The sequence below is a fragment of the Heptranchias perlo genome, chromosome 32, assembly GCF_035084215.1.
Source record: "Heptranchias perlo isolate sHepPer1 chromosome 32, sHepPer1.hap1, whole genome shotgun sequence".
In the NCBI taxonomy this organism is placed as follows: Eukaryota; Metazoa; Chordata; class Chondrichthyes; order Hexanchiformes; family Hexanchidae; genus Heptranchias; species Heptranchias perlo.
In genome coordinates this window covers 5,789,022-5,816,072 of record NC_090356.1, presented here as the reverse complement: position 1 = coordinate 5,816,072, position 27,051 = coordinate 5,789,022, and the positions used below count along the sequence as shown (strand labels likewise).

General features: G+C 44.7%; 1 protein-coding gene across 3 annotated transcripts in view; it reads left to right on the top strand.

Annotated features, from left to right (window-relative positions):
* Positions 1-27,051, top strand: part of tp73 (tumor protein p73) — a 158,923-nt gene that overhangs the window by 65,779 nt on the left and 66,093 nt on the right. The window contains exon 1 of one of the 3 annotated variants that reach the window (XM_067970247.1): positions 10,882-11,124. The exons of the other annotated variants lie outside the window; for them this stretch is intronic. Coding sequence (XP_067826348.1) covers positions 11,086-11,124 — 39 coding nt within the window. The 5' untranslated portion in view covers positions 10,882-11,085. Of the gene's footprint in view, positions 1-10,881; positions 11,125-27,051 lie in introns of those variants that run through there. 3 annotated transcript variants of the gene reach the window in all.

The window sequence follows — 27,051 nt, the reverse complement described above, 5'->3', positions numbered from 1 at the left end:
GGGCATCATGGATGCCCAGTTTTGAGTTGCTAGATCTGTTCTGAATCTATCCCATTTAGCACGGTGGTAGTGCCACACAACACATTGGATGGTGTCCTCAGTGTGAAGACGGAACATCGTCTCCACAAGGATTGTGACGTGGTCACTCCTACCAGTACTGTCATGGACCGATGCATCTGCGACAGGTAGATTGGCGAGGACGAGATCGTGTAGGGTTTTCCCTCGTGTTGGTTCACTCACCACCTGCTGCGGGCCCAGTCTGGCAGCTATGTCCTTCAGGACTCAGCCAGCTTGGTCAGTAGTGGTGCTACCGAGCCACACTTGGTGAAGTCCCTCACCCAGAGTACATTCTGTGCCCTTGCTACCCTCAGTGCTTCCTCCAAGTGGTGCTCAAAATGGAGGAGGACTGATTCATCAGCTGAGGGAGGGTTTTAGGTGGTAATCAGCAGACGGTTTCCTTGCCCATGTTTGACCTGATGCCATGAGATTTCATGGGGTCCGGAGTCAACGCTGAGGACTTCCAGGGCCACTCCCTCCTGACTAGATATCACTGTACCGCCACCTCTGGTTGGTCTGACCTGCCGGTAGGACAGGACATACCCAGGGATGGTGATGGAAGAGTCTGAGATGTTGGCTGAAAGGTATGATTCTGTGAGTATGGCTATGTCAGGCTGTTGCTTGACCAGTCTGTGGGACAGCTCTCCCAATTTTGGCACAAAGTCCCCAGATGTTAATGAGGAGGACTTTGCAGGGTCGACTGGGCTTGGTTTGGCTTTGCCGTGTCCGGTGCCTAGTGGTCCGATGCCAGGTGGTCCATCCGGTTTTATTCTTATTATGACTTTTTGTAGCGGGATTGTACAACTGAGTGGCTTGCTAGGCCATTCCAGAGGTCGATTAAGAATCAACCATATTGCTGTGGGTCTGGAGTCACATACAGGCCAGACTGGGTAAGGACGGCAGGTTTCCTTCCCTAAAGGACATTAGTGAATCAGATGGGTTTTTACGATAATCTGGTAGTTCTATGGCCACCATTACTGATACTCTTTTTTAATTCCAGATTTTATTTAATTAATTGAATTTAAATTCCCCAGCTGCCGTGGCGGGATTTGAACTCATAACTCCGGACTATTAGTCCAGGCCTCTGGATTAATACCACCTGAATGTGGAGTCAGAAGGTGCAGGAGTGCTCCTCCCGATCCCACATTACAAGAACACGGGTTGGTTTCGTAACCCTTAATATCCTTGCCTAACAAAAATGGGTGCGGCTGAATTTCTAGGCCTATATGTTTTCATTGTCATGTGCAGCGCCTCTGGGTTTTGGCTTTCAAAGAAAAATGCACCAAATTGTGAAATGTAATCTCTAAAACACTGGCAAAAAATCCTGCAATCCCATGCAATAAAACAAATGAACTTATTCAGTCATTGTAAAGCAGTGGCCCTGGTCGTAGGCCTATTTTCAAGGCTATATTTGAGTTGTTGGCTGTATTTTGAATTGTCAGTTTACCAGGGGTTGTACCAACTTTTTTGAAGATTTTTAGGTCATCGTGTATGTGAAACTATTGTTCTGGGTTTATTCTTTCTATCCTGTTAAGTATTTTATAAACCTCTATAAGGCCTCCTCTGAGACATCTATTTTCACGAGTGAAAAGCTTTAGCTTATTAAGTCATTCGCTGGGAATTTCCCCAGGGATTCTCCTGATTTGCCAATCGGGTTTCTGCCAATCTTCTCGAGAAAATTCCCGGCGATGGCGCCCTTTTATTTATTGCAAGACAAGTTAGTGACCTGGAATACCCCTTTAAATGCATATATTGCGATGTGCATATAAGCATTTAATCCCTTTCAACTGAAATCGGATTCCCTCCTGAATGTGAACTTTTCCCTCCTCAAACGTCTTGTTCCCACCAAAACCTCTCTTAATTGGAGGGAAGCTGTGTGTGTCTAATAGCCTTGACCTGGGGAGGGTGGAAGGAAGGAATGAGGCAGAGTGGAAGCATCCTTTGACACACTAATTATGTACCAAGCCAAGCCTGTCAGCTAGGAGCTCTGTTACACCATCTGCAGCACCAGCCAAAGCAGCCAAATATTGAATGGGCTCTATTATTACTGAGCGAGGGGTTAAACTGCTCTCTGCCACTCATAGCCACGAGGACACACAAACCTTGTCAGCCTTTAAAAATAACAGATTTTAATTGCAAAATACTCTACTATAAAACTACAGCTTTTGGCTTCTGACACTGAATGTGTTCTTTGTAGTTTAGTTAGCTGAAGCCTGTACAATCTAAAGGCCAACAAATCATGAAAGTGTACTAACTCATTTTGCCTTGAATCAAGATTTTTATGAACTGCAGATGAAAACAGCTGAGGCAACAGTAGGGACTCTACAATTGGCTCCAGCACATCCCTGGGCTAGGGAAGGGAAAGTCAGAACTCTATAAACAGGTGGTCTGCATAAACAGGTGGGGGTAGCTTTTCAACACGATGCCTGGGTGTAATACTGGCATTGTGGATCACCTGCCCATTATAGAAATCGCCCGATTTTCATTTCCTCAAGGACATTGAAAATCAGGCAGTTTCTATAATGGTGTTCAATCCGCAAAACCTGTTTTATGCCCAGGCAGTAAGTTGTAAATATACCCAATGGTCTCCAAAGCTGGGTGGCATGTATTAGCATGTTTGTTCCTATAGTCAGGTGGTCCTTGTAGATAGATGGCCCTTAAACAGTGCGTAACCTAGGTGCCCTGTTTGACCCAAGGTTGAATTTCAAACTCCATATCCCATCCATTACTGAGACTTCCACGTTGTCTGTCCCTGCCCCACCTCTTTTTTCCACTGTCGCTGAAACCCTTATCCATGCTTTTGTTACCTCCAGACTCAACTTCTCCAACACCCTTCTTGCCAAACTCTGAGCTCCACCCTCCATAAAGTCCAAGTTTTCCAAAACTCTGTTGCCTGCATCCTGTTGCACACTCGCCCATCATCCTAGTCCTCGCCAACTTGTATTGGTTATCTGTACATTAAATTCAAAATTCTCGTCCTCATCTACAGATCTGTCCATGGCCTCATGCTGCCCTACCTTTGCAATCTCCTCTGGCCTTTTATCATATCCCTTGCACTTTGATCCTCCGAATCTTGCCTCCTGTGCATCTCCTCCTCTTTCTGTGCCATCATCAGTTGCAGAGACTTCAGCTGTGTCATCCCTAATTTCTGGTACTCCTTGCCTGAATCCATCCATCTGGATATCTCTGCACCCCCCCCCCCACTTTGAAAGCTGCTCGAAACCCTTCTATTTGAACATGCTTTTGGTCACCTCTCCTAACTCTTCTACGACTACTCAGTGTCCATTTCTCCTCCCGTGAAATGGCTGGGGCATTTTCTACATTAAAGGCACTATATAAATGCAAGTTGTTGACCCTTTAGACAGTTAGACCCAATAGATAGTTGCTTTTTTGGAGAAGATTCACTGTATTAATGTGTAGATTCCCCTGTGTTTTGGAAAATTACAGCCTGGCTGATTTTAGTCAGCTGTGAATTTGAGATTGGCAGGGTGATGTGTGATTACATACAGAGACAGGACACGGATTTGAAGTCTTGTGTCAAGATTTGAGTTTCCCCTACACTGTCAGGAGCAAGCACAGTGCAAATATCTGTTGCATCTCCTAGGAGAGAAATAAGAAAGCAATGGTACCCCACTTAGCCAGGGTATGGTAGGTTGCCTGAGGATTCCAGGGGAAAAAGATTTTAAAAATTCTTCACAGAATGTTAATCTTACAAGTGGATATAATGTAATCTCCCCCTCTATTGGGGGAGATTCCATCTATTATTTTCCCTGTGATGTCACTAGAGGGCTCCGTTGAGTACAGTTTCAGATCAACCATCTCCCAACACAACGCAAATTGCCTTAAGCTTCAGAACTAATTCTACACATTGATACAGTAAAACGTCATGAATCACTTAATGTGATCCCCCAAACCCTGAAAACCAGGGTAATAAAAACAGAATTTGACTTATTCATCATTATAAACCAGTGTCCCTCGTCATGATCTATCATTATTTATTGTAACCCATCAATTCTCACCATAATTAGTAGTCCCTTTTCAAGGACGTGCAGCCTCTCCTAACACCTCCTCTTCAGATGAAGGGGAGACTGAGGAACCATTGGTTTATTTTGGTTGTCCTTTTGTGTTACTGACCTGGAAAGGAGTGAATAGCTTCTGATTAACGGAGACTGGGCAGGGCCATGTAACGATGAAGTCACTGTACAGAGCCGAGCTCACGGGACTGCGTTGTGTCAGAGTCATCTCCAATCCAAAATCGGACATGGGCTGGACAGGGAGCAGAGTTTACACGGAGCTTTCTGTATTAAAACAACATAGTGTGAATATGGAAATTAGGGCCACTCGCACAGCGCAGGAGCGAAACCGGTCCGCAAGCATGTGCATTAAATCGAAAAACAGGTTTTTGCTATTTGGTTTTCAGTTACCAAAATTCTGGTTATGAAAATCAGACGTCCCAATATTAAAAGGGAGTTACTGTACTGCAGGTCGACCCAGTACAGGGTCAGGCAGCACAGCCCCACACTGTACAGTGGGCGCCACTTGTAATGGACGCACTTTGTCCAATTAGGCCGATCTGCATCTGCCCAAACAAAACACGTTAATTTGCGTAAAAGTTTGCCCAGACTGCATAATCCGTTTGTTCATACGCACTGTGCCCCGTGTGTGACAGGTTCCAGCTTCCTCACAGCTCTCTGCCTCCCTCCACACTTCACACTCCAGTTCCCCGACCCTCTGCTCTCCCGCGTCCAGATTCTCCAATCCCACCACCCCTGACTAGCCCTGCCTGACCCCTGCTTGCTCGGAATGGCTGGTCTGATATGTTCTCTTACCATGGCTATCAACCAGATACATTCAGTCCGCGGGGGCCAGTCTACTTAAGCGGAATACGGTGGAGGTGTGAAGACCTGATGTCATTACCGTAGTTGTAAAACAAACACCATGAACCTCTATTACCTGCCGTAATAGAGGCGCTCCCCAACTCCCCATCCACTAGTGAATAATGGAAATTGGCAGATAGTCACATATACATACCCTAGACACTGGGGTGAAGCCAAATACAATAATATTAACATAACTCTTTATAATAACATTTCTTGTGTCCGCTGTCCATGTTGTGACATCAAGCCTATCTGTCAGTTTTCTTTTTTCTGTTTGGTTAAATACAGAAAGGAGAAAGAAAGAACGTGCATTCCTTTCTTCCTCCCTCGTTTCTTAATTTGCAGTGGTTTTCTCTTTTCTAATTGGTTATTTTCTTTGTTTGTTACTCGCCAATCATATTGCGCAAAACCTTTTTCCTCCTAATTTCAATTCTCTCTCCAAACACATCATACCAAAAATATTTTCTGAGATGCTCCCCATCCTAGCTCAGACCGAGAAGAAAGCTTTTGAAAATAGTTTTACTTTAAATGTGTGTGAACTGTGAAGTGAGTGTATTACATGTACCCTTAGGAATAATATGACCCCCCTCCTCCCACCCCAGGCCTATCCGTACTCCACTTCTGGGTCCTCCCAGCCCCTTGTGTACTCTACTGCTATTCTCATCGGCTCTTCTGTACTCCAGTGCCTTCCAGTACTCCCAGGCCCACCTGTGGTGCTCTCCTGGGTCCTCCTGCATTCTCGATTGTACAATTCCCTCGCCTTACACCCAGGCTTAGCTTTTTTGCTTCATTTAATTTTCTTTCTTTTGTAAATCTGTTCATCTTCCCAGCAACTGACACAACCCAAGCCTTCGATCAGCATCCTCCCTTGCCCTGGATCTCAGCACTGGCCTTCAACTTCTACCCAGACATGCCTCCAGCACACCTAGTTATACTTGATCATAGAATTTTACATTACAGAAAGAGGCCATATGATCTATTGCATCTACACTGACTCTGAAAGAGCTATACACTCAGTCCCAGTCCTCTGCGTTTTCTCTGTACCCTCTAAAGCTTTTCTTTTATCAAATATTTATCCATTTCCCCTTTAAAAGTTATTATGTATTCTGGTTCCACGCACAAAATGTTAACCTATCTTTGTCTCTCAGATGGCGACAGACCTGCTGTGCATTTCTGCTATTTTAACTGGGGCCATTAACCCGTTTGTTAAAACAAGGGGAAAAAAAATTTGCTACAAGCAATTTAAAGGTCCACACAAAAATATCACTGAAAGGTTTCAGCCTTGGCTCAGTGGTAACACTCTTGCCTTTGAGTCCTGAAGGCCATGGGTTCAAGCCGCACTTCAGAGACCTTGAACACATAATCTAGGCTGGCACATCAGTATGATACTGAGGGAGTGTTGCACTGTCAGAGGTGCCATCTTTTGGATGATAAATTAAAACAAACCTTTCTGTGCGCAGATTGACTGCTGCATTTCCCTATGTTACAACAGTGACTACACTTCAAAAGTATTTAATTGGCTGTAAAGTGCTTTGGGGTGTCCTGAGGTTGTGAAAGGCGCTATATAAATGCAAGTTCTTTTTTGACGGTAATTTTGTGTTTTTACTTCACAAGATATCCATAACACCATCTGGGAGTGACTTTGTGAGGCCATGAGTTTTTTTTACACAAATTATGTCATTACAGCATGGATAAAATCATTCCCCCCCCCCCTTTCTCTACAATCTGGTGTGAAAGAGATTGCCCATCAGCCCTTCAGGGTCTGAAAAACCCATTTAAAGTTTAAGCAATACTGTCTAACTAGCAACTGCAGAAAAATCTAACTTAGCAAGGTGCCTTGACAATCAGATGCAGCCCTTCCCCAACCCTGTGAGAACATAGCTGCCAACAGGGGAAAACCTCAGAGCTGAAATCTCATGGTTTGTATTTGAGCAATTGGTGGGGAGGGGGGTAGAGAATTATTGGTAGCTTATCTTTTGGCTGTACAGCACAAAATATGTGATAATCAGACTCAACAGATACAGACTTTGCAAGAGTATTTGTAGATAGTTCATTGGAATGAAATCCCACTTGGACATATTTCCGCACTTCCACCAGAATCAGTAGCATACAGGATGTGTGAGGATATTATTTGCCTAATTTTTGTAATCTCCTCTCCTGAAGGCCCTAGCCCTTGCTGGGTACAGTTCCAGGGCCACTGGCTACCCTTCGCTACTTCATCCAAATAACATTCTTCATGTGTGATCCTTCACGATGAGTGTCAGCAGGTTATTTGACCTTGGACAGCCATCACAGTTGAACTCGATCCTGTTCTCATCTGAGAATAAATTCACCGATCCTGCACTTACAGTGGGCAGTCACGCACAAAGCTAGCGTGGGTCAAAAATAGAGCTACAATGCTTTAATGCCACTTCTCTAACCCATGCTTCCTTCGAGTACAGCTCCTTGCTCGGAGTACAGGATCTGAATTAACCCTCTGATGTCCACACTTACTTGCTCTCCAGCAGAATCACCAGATAGTGCGCATGAGCAGGAACTCTTGAGATTTTTTTCCCCTCATCAGGTAAGGGCACAGAGGCCATTTGACTAACCCTACCCCTACCTCTGCCCTTGCAGAAATCAGTTAGCTCAGCACAGGCTTCTCAGGGCTTTACTGTACAATTCCACATTAGACAGCACACTTACCAATGGAGCCCTGTAGGTTTGGATGTATTTTGTGTTTATAGAACAGTTGTGGCTGTGTTTACAACTGGAGCTGTGACTATTGCGAGGACGGAACTTTGCCTTAGGCGCAGGAGCAGACAGAGATTCAAGTCTCATTCTGTCTGAGTCAGAAGGTTGTGGGTTCAAGCCCCACTCCAAAGACTTGAGCACATAATTTAGGCTGACACTGCAGTGCCATACTGAGAGAGTGCTGCACTGTTGGAGGTCTTTCGGATGAGATGTTAAACTGAGATCCGTCTGCTCCCTCAGGTGGATGCAAAAGATCCTCTGATTCAAGAAGAGCATCGGAGTTTTCTCGGTGCCCTGCTCAAAATTGCTCCCTCAACCAGCACCACCATAACAGATTATCTGGTTGTTTATTTAATTGCTGTTTGTCAGATCTTTCTGTGTGCAAGTTGGTTGTCACAGTTACATATGTAATAACAGTGATTCCAATCAAATGTGCCTCATTGGTTGTGAAGCACTTTGGGACGTCCTGAAGATGTGAAAGGTACTATATAAAAGAGTTTGTTTTTTCTTTCTTTCCTTCCTTCTTCCCTCCCTTCTTCCCTCAGCTGCATTGGTAGGAAAGTAGTGAGCACAGGCCACTAATGCTCCCAGCAGATGAGAGGGGACAGTCCCAACTCAGTGGTCTCTGGCACCTGTTGGCAGCCACCTAGGAGGAGGGGGTTGTCAGCAACCTGTAGCCAAGCTATGCACCTGTCCTGTTGTTTCCTGGTGTCCAGCTAGATAGAAAGGAAAACTATAGAATAAATATCCAAAACTGACTCCAGATACCCCATATAAATAAGGTAACAAAAGTGGAAAAGGCTGGAAATGTACAGCTGGTCAGTTAGCATCTGAAAGAGAAAGAAATACGTATGTTTTGGGTGAGACCCTTCATCAATTCAGATACTGACTGATCTATTATGAATTTTAGCTTGGCTTAGTTGGTAGCACTCTCCCGCCTCTGAGTCAGAAGCTTGTGGGTCTAAACTCCTCTATGGACTTGAGCACATAATTAAAGCTGACACGTCAGTGCAGTGATCAGAGAGTGCTGCATTGTCAGAAGTGCTACCGTTTGGACGAGATATTAAAATGTGGTCCCGTCTGCCTACTGAAGTGGACATAAAAGATCCCCTTGCATTATCCGAAGAAGAGCAGAAAGTTTTCCCAATGTCCTGGCCAACATTCTTCCCTCATCCAACACCACCAAAAATAGATTAACTGGCCGTTCATTCAGTTATTGTTTGTGATATCTTGCTGTGTTCAAACTGACTGTTGCCTTTGTCTACATTACAATTGTGACTTCACTTCAGAAGTAATTCATTGGTTGAGAAGTGCTTTGTGATGCCATGAGGGTGTCATAAGGTGCGATATAAAATGCAAGTTCTTTCTATCGTTTTTTGTCCTTATTTCAGATTTCACAGTTTTTGTTTTATCTCTGCAAAGCAAATAAAAGGATATTGTTTCAACACTAGCCCATAAGTTAACTGAAGTCTGGACCATAGTTCTATTTGCTAATCCACCTTGCCTTTTTATGGACAATGCTGAAGTACAGTGGAGTAGTGGTCTAAATAAACAAATCCAGGTAATGGTAGCAGCCTGTGAACCCCTGAGCTCAATCATGGCAATTGTAACTGCTCAAAGTTCTGGTCCCAAGTCAGAAGAACCCAACTTGAACTGCTCAACTTTCTTTCTCCTTTTTCTAAAGATTGTTTTGCACCTGTCACAAAGTTTGACACTTTGAAGTATGACATCTGGCCTGTGACAGATATGTGCTAGTAAGTCAGATGATACTCTAAAATCTGAAGTGTGATGGCTTAAGTGTGACAGGAAAGTAAGTGTGATGCTTTCAGGAAGTGCACCCTATATACAAAGTTTTTAATATACTGTAGGTAATAGAAAAACATTTAAAAAACCATAGGAGTTAAAACATTGGGGTTTACAGTTTGAGTTCCCATAAGAGAAATATGAATTTTTCTTGTCTTTGTTTAACCAAATTGACTGTATTGTCAGATCAGTGAATCTAATGTAGTTCTGTCAAACAAATTCTTGTGTAAAAAATGATAATGTGTATGTACCCACATCAAGCATAATTTGTTATTGTGGAGAACTGGGGCTATCATTTCAACAAAAACATCTTGCATTTTTATAGCACCTTTAACATAGTAAAACATCCCAAGGCGCTTCACAGGACCGTAATCAGACAAAAATTTACACCAAGCCAAAGAAGGAAACATTAGGACAGGTGACCTAAAGCTTGTTAAGGAGAGAGAGGCGGAAAGGCTTAGAGAGGGAATTCAGAACTTAGGACCTAGATGCCTGAATACAAAGCTGCCAATGGTGACCGAAGAAAGTGGGGCGGGGATGCACAAGAGGCCAGAATTGGAGGAACGCAGAGTTCTCAAAGGGTTATAGGACTGGAGGAGGTTACAGAGACATGGAGGGGCGAGGCATGGAGGGATTTGAACACAAGGATGAGAATTTTAAAATTGAGGCGTTGGTGAACTGTGAGCCAATGTAGGTCAGCGAGCACAGGGGTGATGGGTGAATGGGACTTGGTGCAAGTTAGGATACAGGCAGCAGAGTTTTGGATGAGCTTAAGTTTATGGGAGGCCAGCCAGGAAAGCATTGGAATAGTCGAGTCTGGAGATAACAAAAGCATAAATCCGCATTTCAGCAGCAAATGGGCTGAGGCAGGGGTGGAGATGGGCAATATTACAGAGGTGGAAGTAGGAGGTATTGGTGATGGAGAGGACATGGGGTCAGAAGCTCAGGGTCAAATACGACGGTGAGGTTGCGAACAACCAAGTTCAGCCTCAGACAATGGCCAGGAAGAGGGATGAAATCAGTGGCGGGGGAACAGAGTTTGTGGCGGGGGCCGATGATAGTGGCGTTGGTCTTCCCAATGTTCAACTGGAGCTAAAACGCAACTTAAATTTTAAAGTGTATAAACTAATTTGGGAATCTGGCATTGGATAATATTGCACATTAAAAAGAAAAATGTTAATAAGCACTGCACAAGGTGAAATAATGCCTTTTTAATTAATGAAGCCCCTCTGTCACCGCTGATCTGAAATGGTAGAGTCCCAAACATCATTGGGCAAGTCTGGACCTGCCTTGTGGTTAATTGAATACTCATGAGGAATAGAGGGGAGGTCCAAGTTTTGTTGTTAGATGCAGTCAGGAGAGAGGATTGAGAGAGAAAGAGAGAGAGGGGGAGAGAAAGAAAGAGAGATAGGAAGAGATGGAAAAGCGACAGAGGCTGCCCCACCGTGTTTACCTGTTTCATAGTCCCTGAGCCTCGGTCAGTAAATGCCAGTAAGGTCTGTCGTAGACCCTGCAGCATGTTTGTTTAAGACAGAGAGAAAAAGATCCCTCCTCTCCCCGATGACACCTGAGGTGGGAACAATCCCAGCTGCACCCACATTTCGGGAATACTAAAATGCTTTACATAAGTGACGCAGCCCAGCACTGCACCACGGTAGGTGGCTACGAATTTACCTCTTATATATATTAAAAAAAATGAATTTTATATTTGTGTCAGGATCTGTACCTGTTGCTGATTTGTAGGTGAATAGTTTGATCTGTTCTCATTTCCTTTAGCCTGTTGCTAGGTAATTAGACAACACCATGACTGGGATTAATGTTATTATTTACTGCCGTGCTGACCTAATATGACTCTGATCACAGGAAGGGGCTTCCAGTGGTGCAGGTCCAGGTCAGCGTTGCCTTTTAGTGCTGCTGTGCCCCTTACTAAAGAATCCTATTGGAGGTTTCATTGTCTTATAAGGACTTTATGTACATGGGATCTTATTAAGTACATTTCAATTCATCTTATAGGGCACTGGACAACTCTATTGGGTCTGTAATAGGAACCCTATAATTGCTACACGTTCATTTTTAATTGTGAAACGTAGGTGATAGGCGATTCTTCTATCTTTCATTCACCTTCTCTCTGTTCCAACCTTTCTTCTCCCTCTCTGTTTTATCAATAATATTATTGGTATTCGTTGCTCTCAACTTTCCTTTCTTGATCCACCTAAGCCAAAAATACACCACTCTACGCACTGCTCTTCTCCCTGCATCCTATTGCATTAAAATCAGGACCCATCACACCATCTCCTACTCTAATTCATCCTTTTGCTGGAACCTCAAAACTGTGGAACTCCTTACCTGCCTGAGTCATCCCTTCTTTCTAGTGCCCATGGGTTACAAGTTATCCAGCAATTGGATGGATAGGACCTACTGTCTTATATTCTGGGCAGGGTCTTGATACTGAAGCAGACTCTTCAACATTTGAAATGATTGTGCAATGATTGCTACAACATCTTCAGACCCGTTAGTTATCGCTGTTCAAATGAATTTTCAACAAACAGGTTTCATATTTGCTGGTGCATGAAGGGTTCAGATGAATAATAAAGAACCAGTTTCAAAGATAATTTTTGTCAATAGTGCATATTTTAGATTTGTGTGTATTGGGTCAGTGTGTTTATATGGCACCAGAACTAAAAGTACAAATGCTGGAAATCTGATATAAAAATAAAAAATGTTGAAAATAAGCTGCAGATCCTGAAAAGGGAAAAGAAAGGCCAACATTTCGGTCAGACTGTTTAGCTAGTTCCTTTATTTTTCCCACCTGTCTTGAATTGTCCAATAAAAATCAGAACAGCACATCTACAAGACAAGGTCAGAGGTTGTGCTTGAGGGACTCCTTTTAACAATCACATTGAACTTCAGAAAGTTTTTTCAGTTTTATTTCATCTTAACTTGAGGTCTCGATGAGCTAGAAGATGTGTGTGTTTTAACTGCTGGGTTTATGTCAGTGAAACTCATCACATTGCTCACTGGCTCCATCTCAGTCGTTAAAGGGTCCTAATTTCCCTTTTGGGGAAGAACTTTATTCCACATCACACGCAGGCAACACAATAGGGGCTATTCTGAATTGACAATACAGTGGTGTAGAATCATAGAAATCACAGAAGGAAGCAGCTTAGCTTATAATGCTCGTCAATGCCAGCTCTTTAGCTGGAGCTATCCACTCTAATCCCATTTCCCTGCCTTTTCCCGATATCCTTTATATTCTTCCTTTCCAAATACTTGTCCAATTTCTTTTTACATTATGTTTTAGTCTCTTCACCCAATAGCCCCTGTGCTAAAGCATTCCATGTTCTAATGGCCCTTTGACATGATTGGAAAAACAACTTGTATTTGCATAGCGTCCCTCATGCGCACCACCTCAGAGGATTTTTACAAGGGGCAGAGGACGATGCTGAGCATACCAAGGATTGAGCACAAGAAGGGGAGGAAAATTAAGGGAAGGGAGGAATTGAAAACACAGTTAAACATTGGAAGAATGGGAGAATAGTAGAAAGGCAAAGTGGATTGGGGAGGCCCCAAATTTATGACACAGTAACATTTTGCTGCCATGTTCTGTTATGAATTGCATTACATTCTCGATAAATACATTTGGAAGGATCCTGGTTGCTCTCCGGACTAGTAGAGCCACGTTAATTGAAAACTGTATTTTTTTTATTTTGAGTGTTTCAAGTCATGCTGTTGGCTCCTGATGTTCATAACATAAGCCATTGCCATTAAACATTGAAGGCGATTCCTCGATCCTACGCTCCCAGCAGTGAAGCCACTCTCGTGGGATGCGCAGGTCAGAGATAGGGCTACACTATTGTAGTCCCTATTCTCCAAACTGTGCTCCCTGCAGGTTCGACTGGGAGCGCGGGAACGCTGTGTAACCTCTATTTCTCTTTTAACTCTGCCTCCTGGTTCCTGGTGTGTTGATTTTGAACCTGGTCCTTTGTTTATGCAGTTCACACAGATCCAATTTATATTCCCCAATCCCTCAACAATTCCCTCACCTCCCCTAGATAGGAGAGAGGTAGTTGGAATACTGAGTTATATGGACAGCACAAATAATTGGCAAGAAATTATTGAATTTAGTTTTTTTTTCCTTCCTCCCTTAAAAGTGTTGACTCTAAGGGATGGTTTACGAGTGTCAACAGCTCTCTACTACCTCATCCACGTGATCACTCTTAATATGTGAGCCCAGGCTATTGGCCACCAGGCCATTATAATTTTTGTCCATGCCCAAAGTCCACGCAGATGCACTTTCCAGCAAGTTTCATTGGAATCAGGAGCAGGAACTCTAGTCCAGAGGCGCTGCAGCCAATTGTAGTGACCCAATTGTTGCCCTGGCTAAGACCGGCTAACTCAGATCGGTAACCTTCTATTCTGTATGGCTCATTGCTACACTGGGTGGTGCCTTTATCATTGAGTCATGTTTATGGCTGTTTATGCAACTGTAAACATCACCCCCCCATCACTCTAACATAGAACAGCACTGAATATATGTCAGTGAGTGAAACTAATGCAGAATATAAACCAGTATGAGACTGGACTAGAATCTTCCATGTTTTTTTTAAATGAGAAGCCTAGGTGAAGGGCCAAAGCCCATAATTCAGGACACCCATCAGGATTGAAAAGAGTAGTACAGAAGATGAGGTAAATCAAGAAGTAATGCTTAGGTAACATCAAGCATGAGTTTTAAAAGAGATTGTAAGAGGAAGGAAAGATGAAGGAGGCAAGGAATCTGACAGTTTTGAGGTTTTGGGAAAGAATGAGTTTGAGTGGGAGATAGTGCACTGAGTCTGGATTTCAACACTAGCAGGATGAAGGATTAGCATTCAGGATGGTCTGTTTGTAACTTGAGATGAGCAAGAGAGTGAAATTCAGAAGAGCAGTGTATTCTCAAACGCATGTATTTTCAAGATATGTTTTTTTTAACCCTCTTCCTATTTCCCCTCGATTTTCTCTCCTTGCTTGTCCCTGTCACCTCCTGCAGCTGAGAGATAGGTTTGTTGCCAGGGCACCACCAATGATGCCCTGGGCCAGCTTACAGAGAGCAAGTGCCAGTTCCCCAGTGAGATGCCTGGTCTGTGCACAACCGTGTGATAACAATGGAAATCTAATCAATTCCTTTTCAAAACAAAAAATCAGCCTTCCTGGATGGGACTGTTGAACATGGAGCATCAATATCTGATGTAGGGTGGAGGATTGATCCTGCGCACTCCGCATTCCTGACAGCAACTGCACCACTGGGGAGTGGCACCAAGTGGAGCTGCAAAACTCCATGTGGAGAAGTGGGGGAGGGAAGGAAGTTACATCATCGAGTTACATCGAAGTCTCCAGCACAGAAACAGGCCATTCAGCCCAACTGATCTATGCTGGTGTTTATGCTTCACACGAGCCTCCTCCCTCCCTACTTCATCTAACCCTATCAAGATACCATCCTATTCCTTTCTCCCTCATGTGCTTATCTAGCTTCCCCTCAAATGCAGCTATGCTTTTTGCCTCAGGAATCGTCACTAAGCAACTGTTGCCAGAACAGCCAGCTGTCAATCGCCACAATTAAATCATGTGCAGGTGACACAATTGTACGCTTTTTCCACAATTTTACATCACGAGTTTGCAAACAAATGAAATAAGAAAGGTTTGCTAAGCACTTTTTCATGGAGACAATATCCTTTTGGGGAAAAAAAATGTTAAGTTAAAAAATTTTATGTTTAAACCCATGTCTAGGTGCCTGGCCTGTAGAGGGCAGGCACCTCTCCCAGGTTTCGAGGCTAAGCAAGGAAAGATCGGTAATGTACTCTTGGCCTGGTCTCAGCTTCCAGCATCAACAACAAGAAACGCTGTAATTTCAAAGCATACTGTCATATTATAGATGCTGTTGGCATTACTCATTTTTCCCAAGTCCAAAACCAAATAAGGGACAGGTTAGGGGGTGTGGGTTTATCGCCAGGGTGTGACCAATGCTGTGAATCTGTAAACTTGTGGTGTGTAGAATAATTTGCTGCCTGAGTACCACAATTCCGTATAATAAATCCTGGAAGCAGTGATGAGCAGATCTGAACAATAACAGATCACATAGCCTCCTCATGGTTTGGTTGCTGATGAAAATTTGTTGAAAACCTTAATAAGTTAACTAGTAACTAACTTCAGTATTAACTTAATTTCTGTGTTTCGTGATGTGGAAGCATTAGTTAAGGGAAAAAACAGTGGGGATTTTTGGTGGTCCAATAGATTTTTAAAAATTCCAGATTTGAAAACTGGACAGAATTAACCCTCAATGTTGCAGGTGGGCACTATGTTAATCCAGAGTCGAGCACCAGTGAGCCTCACAAACCTCTCCCACAATGGGATGAGATTCAAGCTCTGGTAAACGTCCATAAAAATGAGGGTGGGCTGAAAACTAATTGCTGTCAGCTCGAGGCCGCCAGCTGCAGCAACCTGTCATTTGCTGAGCTAAATTTAGCTCCAACTCAAAACCAGGCCTAGCAAAATACTGTGTGTGCACTCTCACTCCCTGCAGAATACCCAATGCTATCTTCACTCCCAGCAGGTGGGCCCATGTGAGCCTGCTTTAGCTCCTGTCAAACTTTGGCAGTTCCTGTTTTTGGGAGAAGCAAAACAAATTGCACGGGGTCAAAAGAGCAAACCGTACATTCTGGAAATCGGAAGTGAAAAGAGGAAACGCTGGAAATGTACAGCGTGACCGTCAGCATCTGAATGAGAGGGAGAGGGGTAGTCTTGATCAAAGATCTCCCCCTCACTGACTCACTGTTCATTTCCAGCACTTACTGTTTTTATTTTAGAATTTAACAGTATCCGCCAATCCAAGATCAGCATAACGTGACTGATGTGCGTGCTCCATCCTACATAATGTTACAAAGTATTTGTAAATTAATCTCTTTGCGTATAGATTTTAGCCAGGGAAATGCACTGGGAGTTGTAAAGTGGAGCTAGAATTCTGCTAGAATTTCCTAGAATGAACACACATGCTGGCTAGGGGCAGGCAGGAGCTAATTGTCTGTGATTGCCACAGCAGTTAAAGAGGGTGCCATGCCAGATTAAAATTCCAATCGGCTTAGTTCTTCAGGCAACCAGAAGAACCAATCCGGTTCCCATCTACCTGGGTGATAGGAATAATTGATTTTGTTGAGAAAGGATTTGTGATTTTCTGTAAGACATTTGCCCATTGAGAAGGGTCTGCTTTTGATCTGAGGGCCCTGTATTTCTGTGGGATTCTCCCCATTACCCGCTGTATCTTCAGAGGACAATCAGAAACTCCAAAGAAAAGGTGTAAGCAGCCGCTGTTTCTCAGAAGAGAGGGGGGGAATTACATCAATCTCCCGTCTGGAAATTCCAGACATAAGTGCCAGAATAAGGTATATTTACTGCAGCCTTTCCATATATCTTTAGTTCACTTGTCTTCACATTTTAAATCCACATCATGGCATTGAGACAAAGCTCCACGGAGCCAGAGTGCTCATGTCACATTTATCCAAGGTTCGATTAAAGGACTCTTAAGGGTTTCCGCTCACCCCTCCACCTCCACCCCAATCTCGATCCTTAGGTCACGGGTCATCTGATATGCATGGCAGGTTCCTGGAGGGATTCCCACCACCGAGAGGTTGCCCAACCGCAAAATCCCGACAATGCTGCAGCAGACTGGGACTGCAACACCGCGAGAGGCAGCCGGAGAATTTAAAGAGGCAAAAGAACAGGAGAATGGGAAATCAGTTGCCTTGTAGGCCTCACTGAGGCTACTTGGTCAGGGGCAGACCTTCATGGGAGGAGAAAACTGGAGGAAAAAGAAATGCAACACATGAATCGAACTGAAACAGTTTAATCCCCAGAGACTCTGTGCCTTCGACAGATTATTAATTATTGTGGAATTTATTGTATTTTCTGCCATCTAAAATTATATTTGCAGACTAAAGCATTTTTTAAATATCTAATATGTTTTACATTTAATGAAAGAGACTATGGGGTAGATTTTTGTCTTCGCCTCCCGAGTGGTAATCTGATGGAGTGGATCGTCTGCCTTTATAAGATGAAAATCTTCCCCTATATGGCCGTGTAGCACCCTTTGTTTTGGTGCATGCGGCCTCCCGAAGTTCCAAAATGACGTCCGGAATGCACGTGCACAGTTTTAGCGTTACATGCGCCGGACGCCATCTTGGTAAAGGGTTTCGCGCGCACACAGATAACGAATGCCGGCAGCATGTAAAGTAGGGAGAATGTGCATTAGATCAGTGTGCAAATCTGATTTAAAGTGATAGACACCATTTTAGCACTTAACGCTCCACTCAACACATTGTCTTAACCACGAACACCTGAACATGTCTTAGACGGTCTGGTGGACCCCCCCGCCAGCGCTATTCATAGGGATCATGCAGGTTAGTTGCTGGATTATTGCTTCTGGCTGCTGATAGAATATGACGGGTTGTTGAAACTTCCTATACTTATAGAAAGTTGCTATAGTATATTCAAGAGTGGTTTGGCAGGTACTGCCTTATGTTTGGTGTAATTTACAACAGTGTTTGAAGAAGATTCCTGGCAACCATGGGTGGTCTGCTAGGGCTCCCGCTGGGCATAGAACATGACTGGGAGCATGCAGAGAGGCCATGTAGAGCAAGTCAAGCTGCGAGGTGAGGGAGGAGGAGGAGGCGCAGAGAACTGAGCAGGAGGCCATATCCCATGAGGGCCTTCAGGGAACATCACTCTTACCTCCAGATGAGCGAGGATCAGTGCATCCGATAGCTGAGGTTCACTAAGGAGGTTGTGATGGAGATCTGTCACCTGCTGCAGCCACAACTACAGCCTCAGAGCAGGGCAAGGACAGCATTGCCTGTGGCTGTGAAGGTAACCGTGGTGCTGAATTTCTACGGCTCTGGATGCTTTCAGACCTCTGCTGGCAATCTGTGCAACATTTCAATGTGCAGTGCTCTGATCCATAAGGGAGGTCACGGAGGCACTATACGAAATGTGCAACAGTTTCATCACTTTCCCTCCTAATAGAGAGAAGCAGAATGAACGAGCACAAGGGTTTGCTTGCATTGCAGGATATCCCATAGTGCAGGGTGCCACTAACTGCACACATATTGTCATGCGTGCTCCACATGTCAACTCGGCCATCTTCATGAACCAAAAGGGGTTCCACTCCCTGAATGTGCAGCTGGTGTGCGATGACACTCAGCGCATCATGGAAGTCAATGCCTGCTACGCTGGGAGCAGTCATGACGCCTTCACTATGCAGCAGTCCAACATGCCAGCTATCTTTGAACCGGCTCGGTAAGTGAAAGGCTGGCTACTGGGTGACAAGGGCTATCCCCTCATGAGATGGCTCATGACCCCTGTCAGGAACGCATGCACACCTTCAGAGCATCCTTACAAGGAAAGCCATGCTGCCATACACAACGTCATTGAGCATACTGTAGGCGTCCTAAAGCAGCGCTTCCGCTGCCTGGACCATTCTGTTGGAGCCCTGCCGTACTCAGCTGAGCAGGTCTCAAGATTTGTCGTAGTATGCTGCATCTTGCACAACCTCACCATTATGAGGGAACAGCCCTTGCTACTGATTATCTGGCAAGACCCTGAGCCTGAGAAGGAGGAAGGGGCTGAGGAAGAGGAGGAGATGGAGGGGGAAATGGAGGAAGATGCAAGGGGGCAACAAGTAACACTGGCCCTGTCTGCCAGGGCTCTGCGTGCTCACCTGATCCGTGAGCGATATCAATAACGTGCGCGACATCTCGCAAGTCATCAACAGTCCAACACGCCCCACCCATCCTCTCCCACATGATCATCAAATCGCCCTCCATATGATCACACATTGCTTCCTCCCTCAGCTCATTGCTGAAATAAAAACCATCACCAAATGCAAATTCAAATTTACATTTATGAATTAACACATGAAATGATGCAAACAAAATGAGACTGTTCACCCTTGTGCATTCCCTTAGTGCCTGTAGTTCATGTGCCTTTACCTATCCTTGTGCTCCTACGAGGTGCATCCCCAGTGGCTGGAGCATGGGTGGTGGAAGGCTGCTGACCTCCAATGGAGGAGTGTGCAGATGGCCTTGGAGGACGACCTCGAGCAGCTCTGGACCGGGAGGGCCCAGCTTCTGACTGCACCATCTCGGCCTGGGCTACAGCAATCTGGCCTGGCTGGCTGATAGGCAACAGCAAGGGCACTTGCGGAGCAGCAGGGGTGGGAGCAGGAATACTGTTGTCTGGACAGAGGACAGCAGGTTCAACTGCCATGGCACCACTGCCACTCGCAGGGGGTGGCACCTCAGCAATCCTGGTGATCAGCTGGAGAACGGATTGCTGGAGTGCTGTGATGCCCTGGAAGCCCCTTTCCACAGTGGTACCCAGAGCCACGATAGCAGTAGTCTGAGCTGCCATTGCAGCAGTCTGAGCTTCAACTGAAGTTTGCAGACCTTTGATTAGTCAGTTTGTGCTGCAGTGGCGGCTGTTCGTGCTGCAATGGAAGCTGCAATATCGGCCATCAGATGCTGCATGGTGGGCTCCTCAGGTGTGCTGATGGAGCTGACCACCCGTTCCATGTGGGTAAGAATGGGCTCCAAGCTCTGCGCAGAGCTCTGTGCCAAGTTCGAGGTGGACTCCTCCATTCCCCTTGACATTGTGCGCAGGCTTTCTGGCAAGCTTTCCAGTGCACCAAGCATTTGGGTGTGTACGCCCATCAGCCGTCTTCTGTAGCTGGGCCCGTCAAAGTCATCATCTGACCCCTTGGCAGCAGAACCATTGTGTGACCTCGCCCTCTGGCACCTGTGGTATCCATTCCCCTCTCCCGGCTCCTGCACACTTGTACTTGGTGTCTCACCACGTGCAGATCCCTCCTCGAACCTAGACTCTAAAGGACACGTAGTGTCAGTATCTGAGCTGGTGGATGCGCGTGTCAGATCAAGTGATGGTGCGGCTTCAGTGTCCTCCTCCCCCTTCTCCTCCTCCACCTCACATGGTGCCAACTCCAGTTCTTGGGTATCTGCAATGACAAAGTGAATCCGGTCGAGTTGTGGAGCGGGGAGTGGAGCAAGTAAGACGTGCTTGCTGACGCCATCTGCAGCACGTGAGTCAGAAAACATTGTGGGATGAGGGAGATGTGGGAAACGAGAGGGAGGATTAGGCATGCAAAGACCCCCTTCGTCGGGACCTCCAGCGCTGCTGGTGGCCACATCCACAGCGATGGCCCGCCCAATGATGCGCACACTGTCTCCTCCAGGGGAGTGAGGACGTGTAGGCGTGCCTGTCCTCCCTCAGGCCTCTCCTGCTGCTGGCTGTTATGCGCCACCTTCTCCTGCAAATCAAAGGGAAATGTGTCAGTGGATATCTTGCAAAGTGTCTGGGTGATGTGACTGTCATTGTCGAATAGCTGCCAGTGTGTGTGACCTGTGAGTGGTGGTTGTGTGGCCTGCAAGTGTGGTACTGTGTGAGGGTGAGATGCAGCATGTGAAGTGCAGTGCTGTGCACGGATGGGTGGGTTTGTTGGTGGGTGGGTGACGGAGGGTGTCGTGCGTGGAGCAGTGGTGCAGATGGTAGGATGTGCCACTTGACACTTGCATTCACTCACCTTGACCACGCGTGTCAAATCATTGAACTTTTATCGACACTGCACCCACATGCGCTCCTGGCATTCACCTCCTGGGCCACAGCCTCCCATTGCCTCCGCAGCTGTTGTCTGGAGGGTCTCCCACCACCCTGCAGGTACAGGATGGCCCTCGTTTTGTCCACTCCCTCCACCAGGGCCTCCAGTGCGTCGTCTGAGAACCTTGGGGCGCGCTCTCTTGCCAGTCCAGCAATCCTGCCTGCCATCCTACACTGCTCTTATTGACAGTGCACCTCCCCTTTAACTATCGCTGCCAAGCCCCATTTCGGGCCTCCTGCTTGTGCGTACAGCCTCTCAACAGCATGGGTAGCGCTGGCTGCTCGTACAAATCATGTTAATGACCAGGCAGCACAAATCTCACACGTCTGGATTTGGGGGTTATCGAATTTAACCCCCAAATGTATGATCCATTCGCAGAATAAAACATAAACTATTGCAATTAGGGCATCAGTTTAACGTTGAGAATTTAGAGGCATTCCCTGTAAGTGCTCTATCAATATTGCAATTAAACAACAAATTGGATCCAGACTGGATCAGTTTGCGAGATGGAATTTGTAACCTCGCATGACTGCTGAGTGTAAAGTTGTTTTGAAATATAATAAATCAGGTTGTTTTTCCTTTATAATTCAACACTGGATTGCTAAGAACCCTAAGAATAACATAAGATCAACACACCATTTACACTGATGTGCTGCAGCAACATTGGCCTCAACTTTGGCAGCAGCATGATGAAGTATGAGAGGGCTCTTGTACCTCTGAAAGTACTGAGGCCTACATAATATGATGGGTTACTCTGAGAGGCAGTACATTAGCAACACAAATGCCATCTTCCCTGACTGGCTCTGCCCATCTGTACACTACAGCAACGGAGTCTTACACTCCATCACCTGTGCATACCTTCCCTAATTATTTGCAGTGGAATCCAGTACTACATATACACATGATGTGGAGATGCCGGTGATGGACTGGGGTGTACAAATGTAAGGAATCTTACAACACCAGGATATAGTCCAACTGTTTTATTTGAAAATCACAAGCTTTCGGAGGTTTTCTCCTTCGTCAGGTGATGAAGGAGAAAGCCTCCGAAAGCTTGTGATTTTCAAATAAAACAGTTGGACTATAACCTGGTGTTGTAAGATTCCTTACATCTGTACATATACACAACCAGTGGTTGTACTGTCGCACAGACAATATGATCAGATCTCATTGGGTAGATGGGGTACAGTTGGCAGCTCTGACTCCAAATATCGGCTCCACCTAGATCACCTACAAATTTGAACAACCTGTACTCCCACACATCAAAAGCACTGGATTGTGTCCTTCAAAACTAAGCAGTCCTGTTCTTTTTTTCCTCTATATAATTGCAATTGGATTCAGAAAGTTAATGTGCAGTATTCTTTTTTGTCAAATCTCTGGAGCAAATTCAATTTGTTATGCGCTGCAGGATTCCGCAAATTACCGCCCATTTCCTGCTTTTTGTTTTCTCCTTCAGTTTTCTCCCCATCTCTCCTGAAGGGGCTGACTCATGCTGCAGCATGAATCCATGGGCACAGTGAGCACCAGTAGGATATTTTATTAGAGCCTGATCCTGTGCTCGCTCAACATCCACATACACAGTTTAGAGTAGGAGTCACTGAATAGTAATAAGGAGCAAGAACCGTGGCTGATTTTTTTTTCTCCCTCCCTCCCAATGCAAGGGCACTGCCCCAACTTACATTAGCTAATTTAGCACAGACCAGTGATTGGCCCTGGGACCTTCTGGTCTCTGTGACTCAGTTACCTTTGCCAACTGAGCCCTCGGGGGAATATCAGAACCGCATTACATCACAGGCAAGTAACATCAGTTCAAATGTTACGTTCATTATAATTTAGGAATCTTTGTTCTGAAACTCCACTTTCATTACAGCATGCCCTTGGGACTGAGACTTTTGTACACTGCTGTCAGCCAGCCATTATTTCTTATTTAAAAACAGAAAATGCTGGAAAAGCTCAGCAAGTGAGGCAGCATCTGTGAAGAAAGAAACAGAGTTAACATTTCAGGTCAAAGACCTTTCGTCAGCATTTTCTGTTCTTATTTCAGATTTCCAGCATCCGCAGTATTTTGCTTTTGATTATTTCTCATTTACCTCATCTTCTTTTCTATGTTTTTCATCCTCAGTGGAGTTCTGCATTGTGGGTAATTCTCTTCACCTGGGTTTCTCAATAAAAAGAATGTGTTACACACAGCTTATACACGGGAATGCCACAGGACCAATTATTCCTCCAAAGTTTTAGGGTTTTTTGGCGTGTTTAAATAGATTCCTCTAATAGCAATGTTTATTACTGTCATAGTCCAAATGATGCTTCTTCATTTGCTCATCATTAAATGATGCTGCCACTCAAGATCACTGCTGTCAGTTTGGTTTAGTTGGTAGCACTCTTGACTCTGGGTTGGACGTTGTCTGTTCAATCCTTACACCAGTATTTGCTGTCATAACCCAGTGCAGTATTGAGGTAGTACTGCATTGTTGGAGGTGCTGTCCTTTGGAGGCGTTTTAACCAAGGCCTTGTCTGCTTGTTCAGGTGAATGTTAACGATCCTATGGCACTATTAGAAGAGGAGCACAGAGATCTCTCAGTGTTTTGGCCAGCATTCCACCCTCAACCTACACTACCAAAAAACATTAAACAGTCATTCATCTCATTGCTATTTGTGGGACCTTGCTGGGTGCAGGTTTGCCCACGTAACAACAGTCACTACACTTCAAAAAGTAAATCATTGTACAAAGTGCTCAGAGACACTTCAGTGACATTATGATGTACAGTCCCCACCACTTACACCGTCCATGCTTAGAACAGGCAGCCACCTATATCGGGCAAATGGCGATAACCATTTGCCATTACCATTGAAGTCAATTACAAAGGTGCTGCTTATCACACATTAGGTATGCCGACTATTTCGGGCGGCGGTGGATCTAGCAGTGGTTATCACTGTTGTGATATTGGGGTATATGGCCAGAGAAAAGATATGGGAGGTGGAAGCTTTGTTGTGTTAATGTTCACTAGTTGCCACCGGTCATCAAGATGATGCTGTTAACTTTTGCACTCCTCCAGCATATTTCAGAGACTGGTACACTGCACCAACGTTTGCTGTGCAATAAATGCAATGGTTAATGGTATCAGTTTTAACAATATTGTTTAATTTTCCTTCTTAAATGCTTTTGAATTGATTAGCTCAAAGTACCATAGCAAAGACACGCAACACTTACTCTGAAAATGTTCTCTCACAATTTAACCTTCACTTCTTACAGCGGGCAAATTGCATTAACACCAACACGCCCGTTATAAGCGAGGGGACTGTACTACCTTTCTTCCTCTTTTTTCCCTTCCCCGATCCAAATACGGTCAGGTTACAATAAACCATTAAGCGATAAATCACCACCTATCATACACTGCAGCTAGCAACTAAAAGTCATTTCAGCTGCACCTTCCTTGCACCATCCACTCTGCCCTTTTTAAAACCTCCTAATAGATAAGCATGTAGAAATAAGCTGTACAGTTTTATATAGTGGTTGTCCTATACATTATATAATGACCGACTGTCCTATAGCATCATACACTGACTATCCTAAACATTACACCAGGACTTTACTATGACAACAATCACCGCCCCCTCCACATTTTCCTCCAGAATGTCCATTCACTCGCGAACAATGCTCGTGCCATCCATGACCTTATTGTGGATGATTGCATTGACATCTTGACTTTGACAGAAACTTAGTTCACGAGTGGTGACACCGTGCCCATTACTGAAACCTCCCTGCCTGATTATACTTTCCACCACCTACCCCGCCCAAACCGCTGTGGTGGCGGTGTGGTCCCTATCACCAAATCACAAACCATGGTCTTTCCCCCTAATCCTCAGGCACCTTATGCTCCTTCAAGCACCTCACCTTGTTCCACCCCTCTCACCGCTTCTTTAAAACCCTCATTCTCTACTACCCCCCAATCCTGTTTCTCTCACCAAGATATCCTACGTTCGTTTTTCTCTGTTTTCTCTCCAAGCTCATCTTGTCAATGAGACCCACCTCCTGCTCCCCATTTCCACGAAACTGACATTGTAAATAGTTCCTTCTCCTCAGGTACTGACCCTTTCAAATCCACCATCATCGCCCCCTTCTAAAAAAATACCTTTGATCCCTCAATCCTTGCAAACTAACACCCCATCTCCAACCTCCTTTTCCTCTCCAAAGTCCTCAAATGTGTTGTCGCCTCCCGTCTTTCCCGCGACTTTATGTTTGAATCTCGTTAATCAAGTTTCCACCCCTGCCCACAGGACTGAAACGACCCTAATCAAAATTACAAAGACAAGGATAACACAAAGTTAGGACAAATGTAAGGAATCTTACAACACCAGGTTATAGTCCAACAATTTTATTTTAAAATCACAAGCTTTCGGAGATTATCCCCTTCGTCAGGTGAGTGAGTCACTCACCTGACGAAGGGGATAATCTCCGAAAGCTTGTGATTTTAAAATAAAATTGTTGGACTATAACCTGGTGTTGTAAGATTCCTTACATTTGTACACCCCAGTCCATCACCGGCATCTCCACATCACAAGGTTAGGAGGCACAACAAGTTGTGTGGATGGGAGTAGGAAGTTACAAAGGGACATAGACAGACTAAGTGAGTGGGCAATACTATGGTAGGTGGAATTCAATATGAGGAAATGAGATCATCCACTTTGAATCTGAGAAAGACAAATCGTAGTATTTTCTTAATGGTGAGAGACTAGGAGCTGTGGATGAGCAAAGGAATTTAGGTGTCCATGTACACAAATTGCTAAAAGCTAATATATAGTACAAAGAGTAATCAAAAATGGAATGTTGGCTTTCATCTCAAGGGGATTGGAATTCAAAAGTGAGAAAGTGATGCTTCAGCTGTATGGAGCCTTGGTCAAATCCCATCTGGACTACTGCATTCAGTTCTGGGCACCAAGGATATATTGGCCTTGCAAGGGGTACAGAGCAGATTCACCCAAATTATACCAGGGCTTAAAGGGTAAATTAGGAGGGCAAGTTGCACAAACTTGGTTTGTATTCCCTTGAGTTTAGAAGATTGAAGGGTGATCTAATCGGTATTTAAAATGAAAAAGGATTCGATAGGCTAGATACAGAGATATTATTTCACAGAAAAAGTAGTGGAAATCTGGATCTCTCTCCTCCAAAAGGTTGAGGATGCTGGGACAATTGAAATTTACAAGACTGAGATTGATAGATTTTTATTAGATAGAGTATCAAGGGATATGAAACAAAGGTGGGTAAATGGAGTTGAGGTACAGATCAGCCATGATCTAGTTGAATGGCGGAACAGGTTAGAGGGTCTGAATGGCTTACTCCTGTTCCTGTTTTTTTATTTCCCCAGTGGTCAGCATCATGATTATACATGTAGCTTCCGACACAAACAGCCCCATAGAGGAGGCACCCTTGGAATAGAGACACAAGGACAACAGCCCTATCGCTCTCACTGCTGACAAGCAGAGGGCGCCCTTTGATCTTTTCCAACTCCAGGCAGTGAAGGAAACAAAGGCTGTCTGTAAACTATATACAACAGTGACTGAGTGAAGGAGGTGTGGTGGGGGGGGTTTGCGTTGGAGAAGGGGAGACTTGCCAAAGCATATCTATACTATCTTCAATCCTGTTTGTAATGTTAAAGTTAATCTCTTTATAGCCTTTTGTTAAATCTCTGTTTTATCTGAATTTAAATAACTTGAGATAAAACCACAGATGCTGGAATTCTGGAATTAAAAGCAGCAAATGCTGGAATTACAGAGCAGGTCCCTCAATGTCTGTGAAGGGAAAAGACGGGTTCACGTTTCAGGTGCGGACCGTAAAGAGCTCTGACAAAGGGGCTGAACCGAAAACACTAACCTGTCTCTTCACTTTTC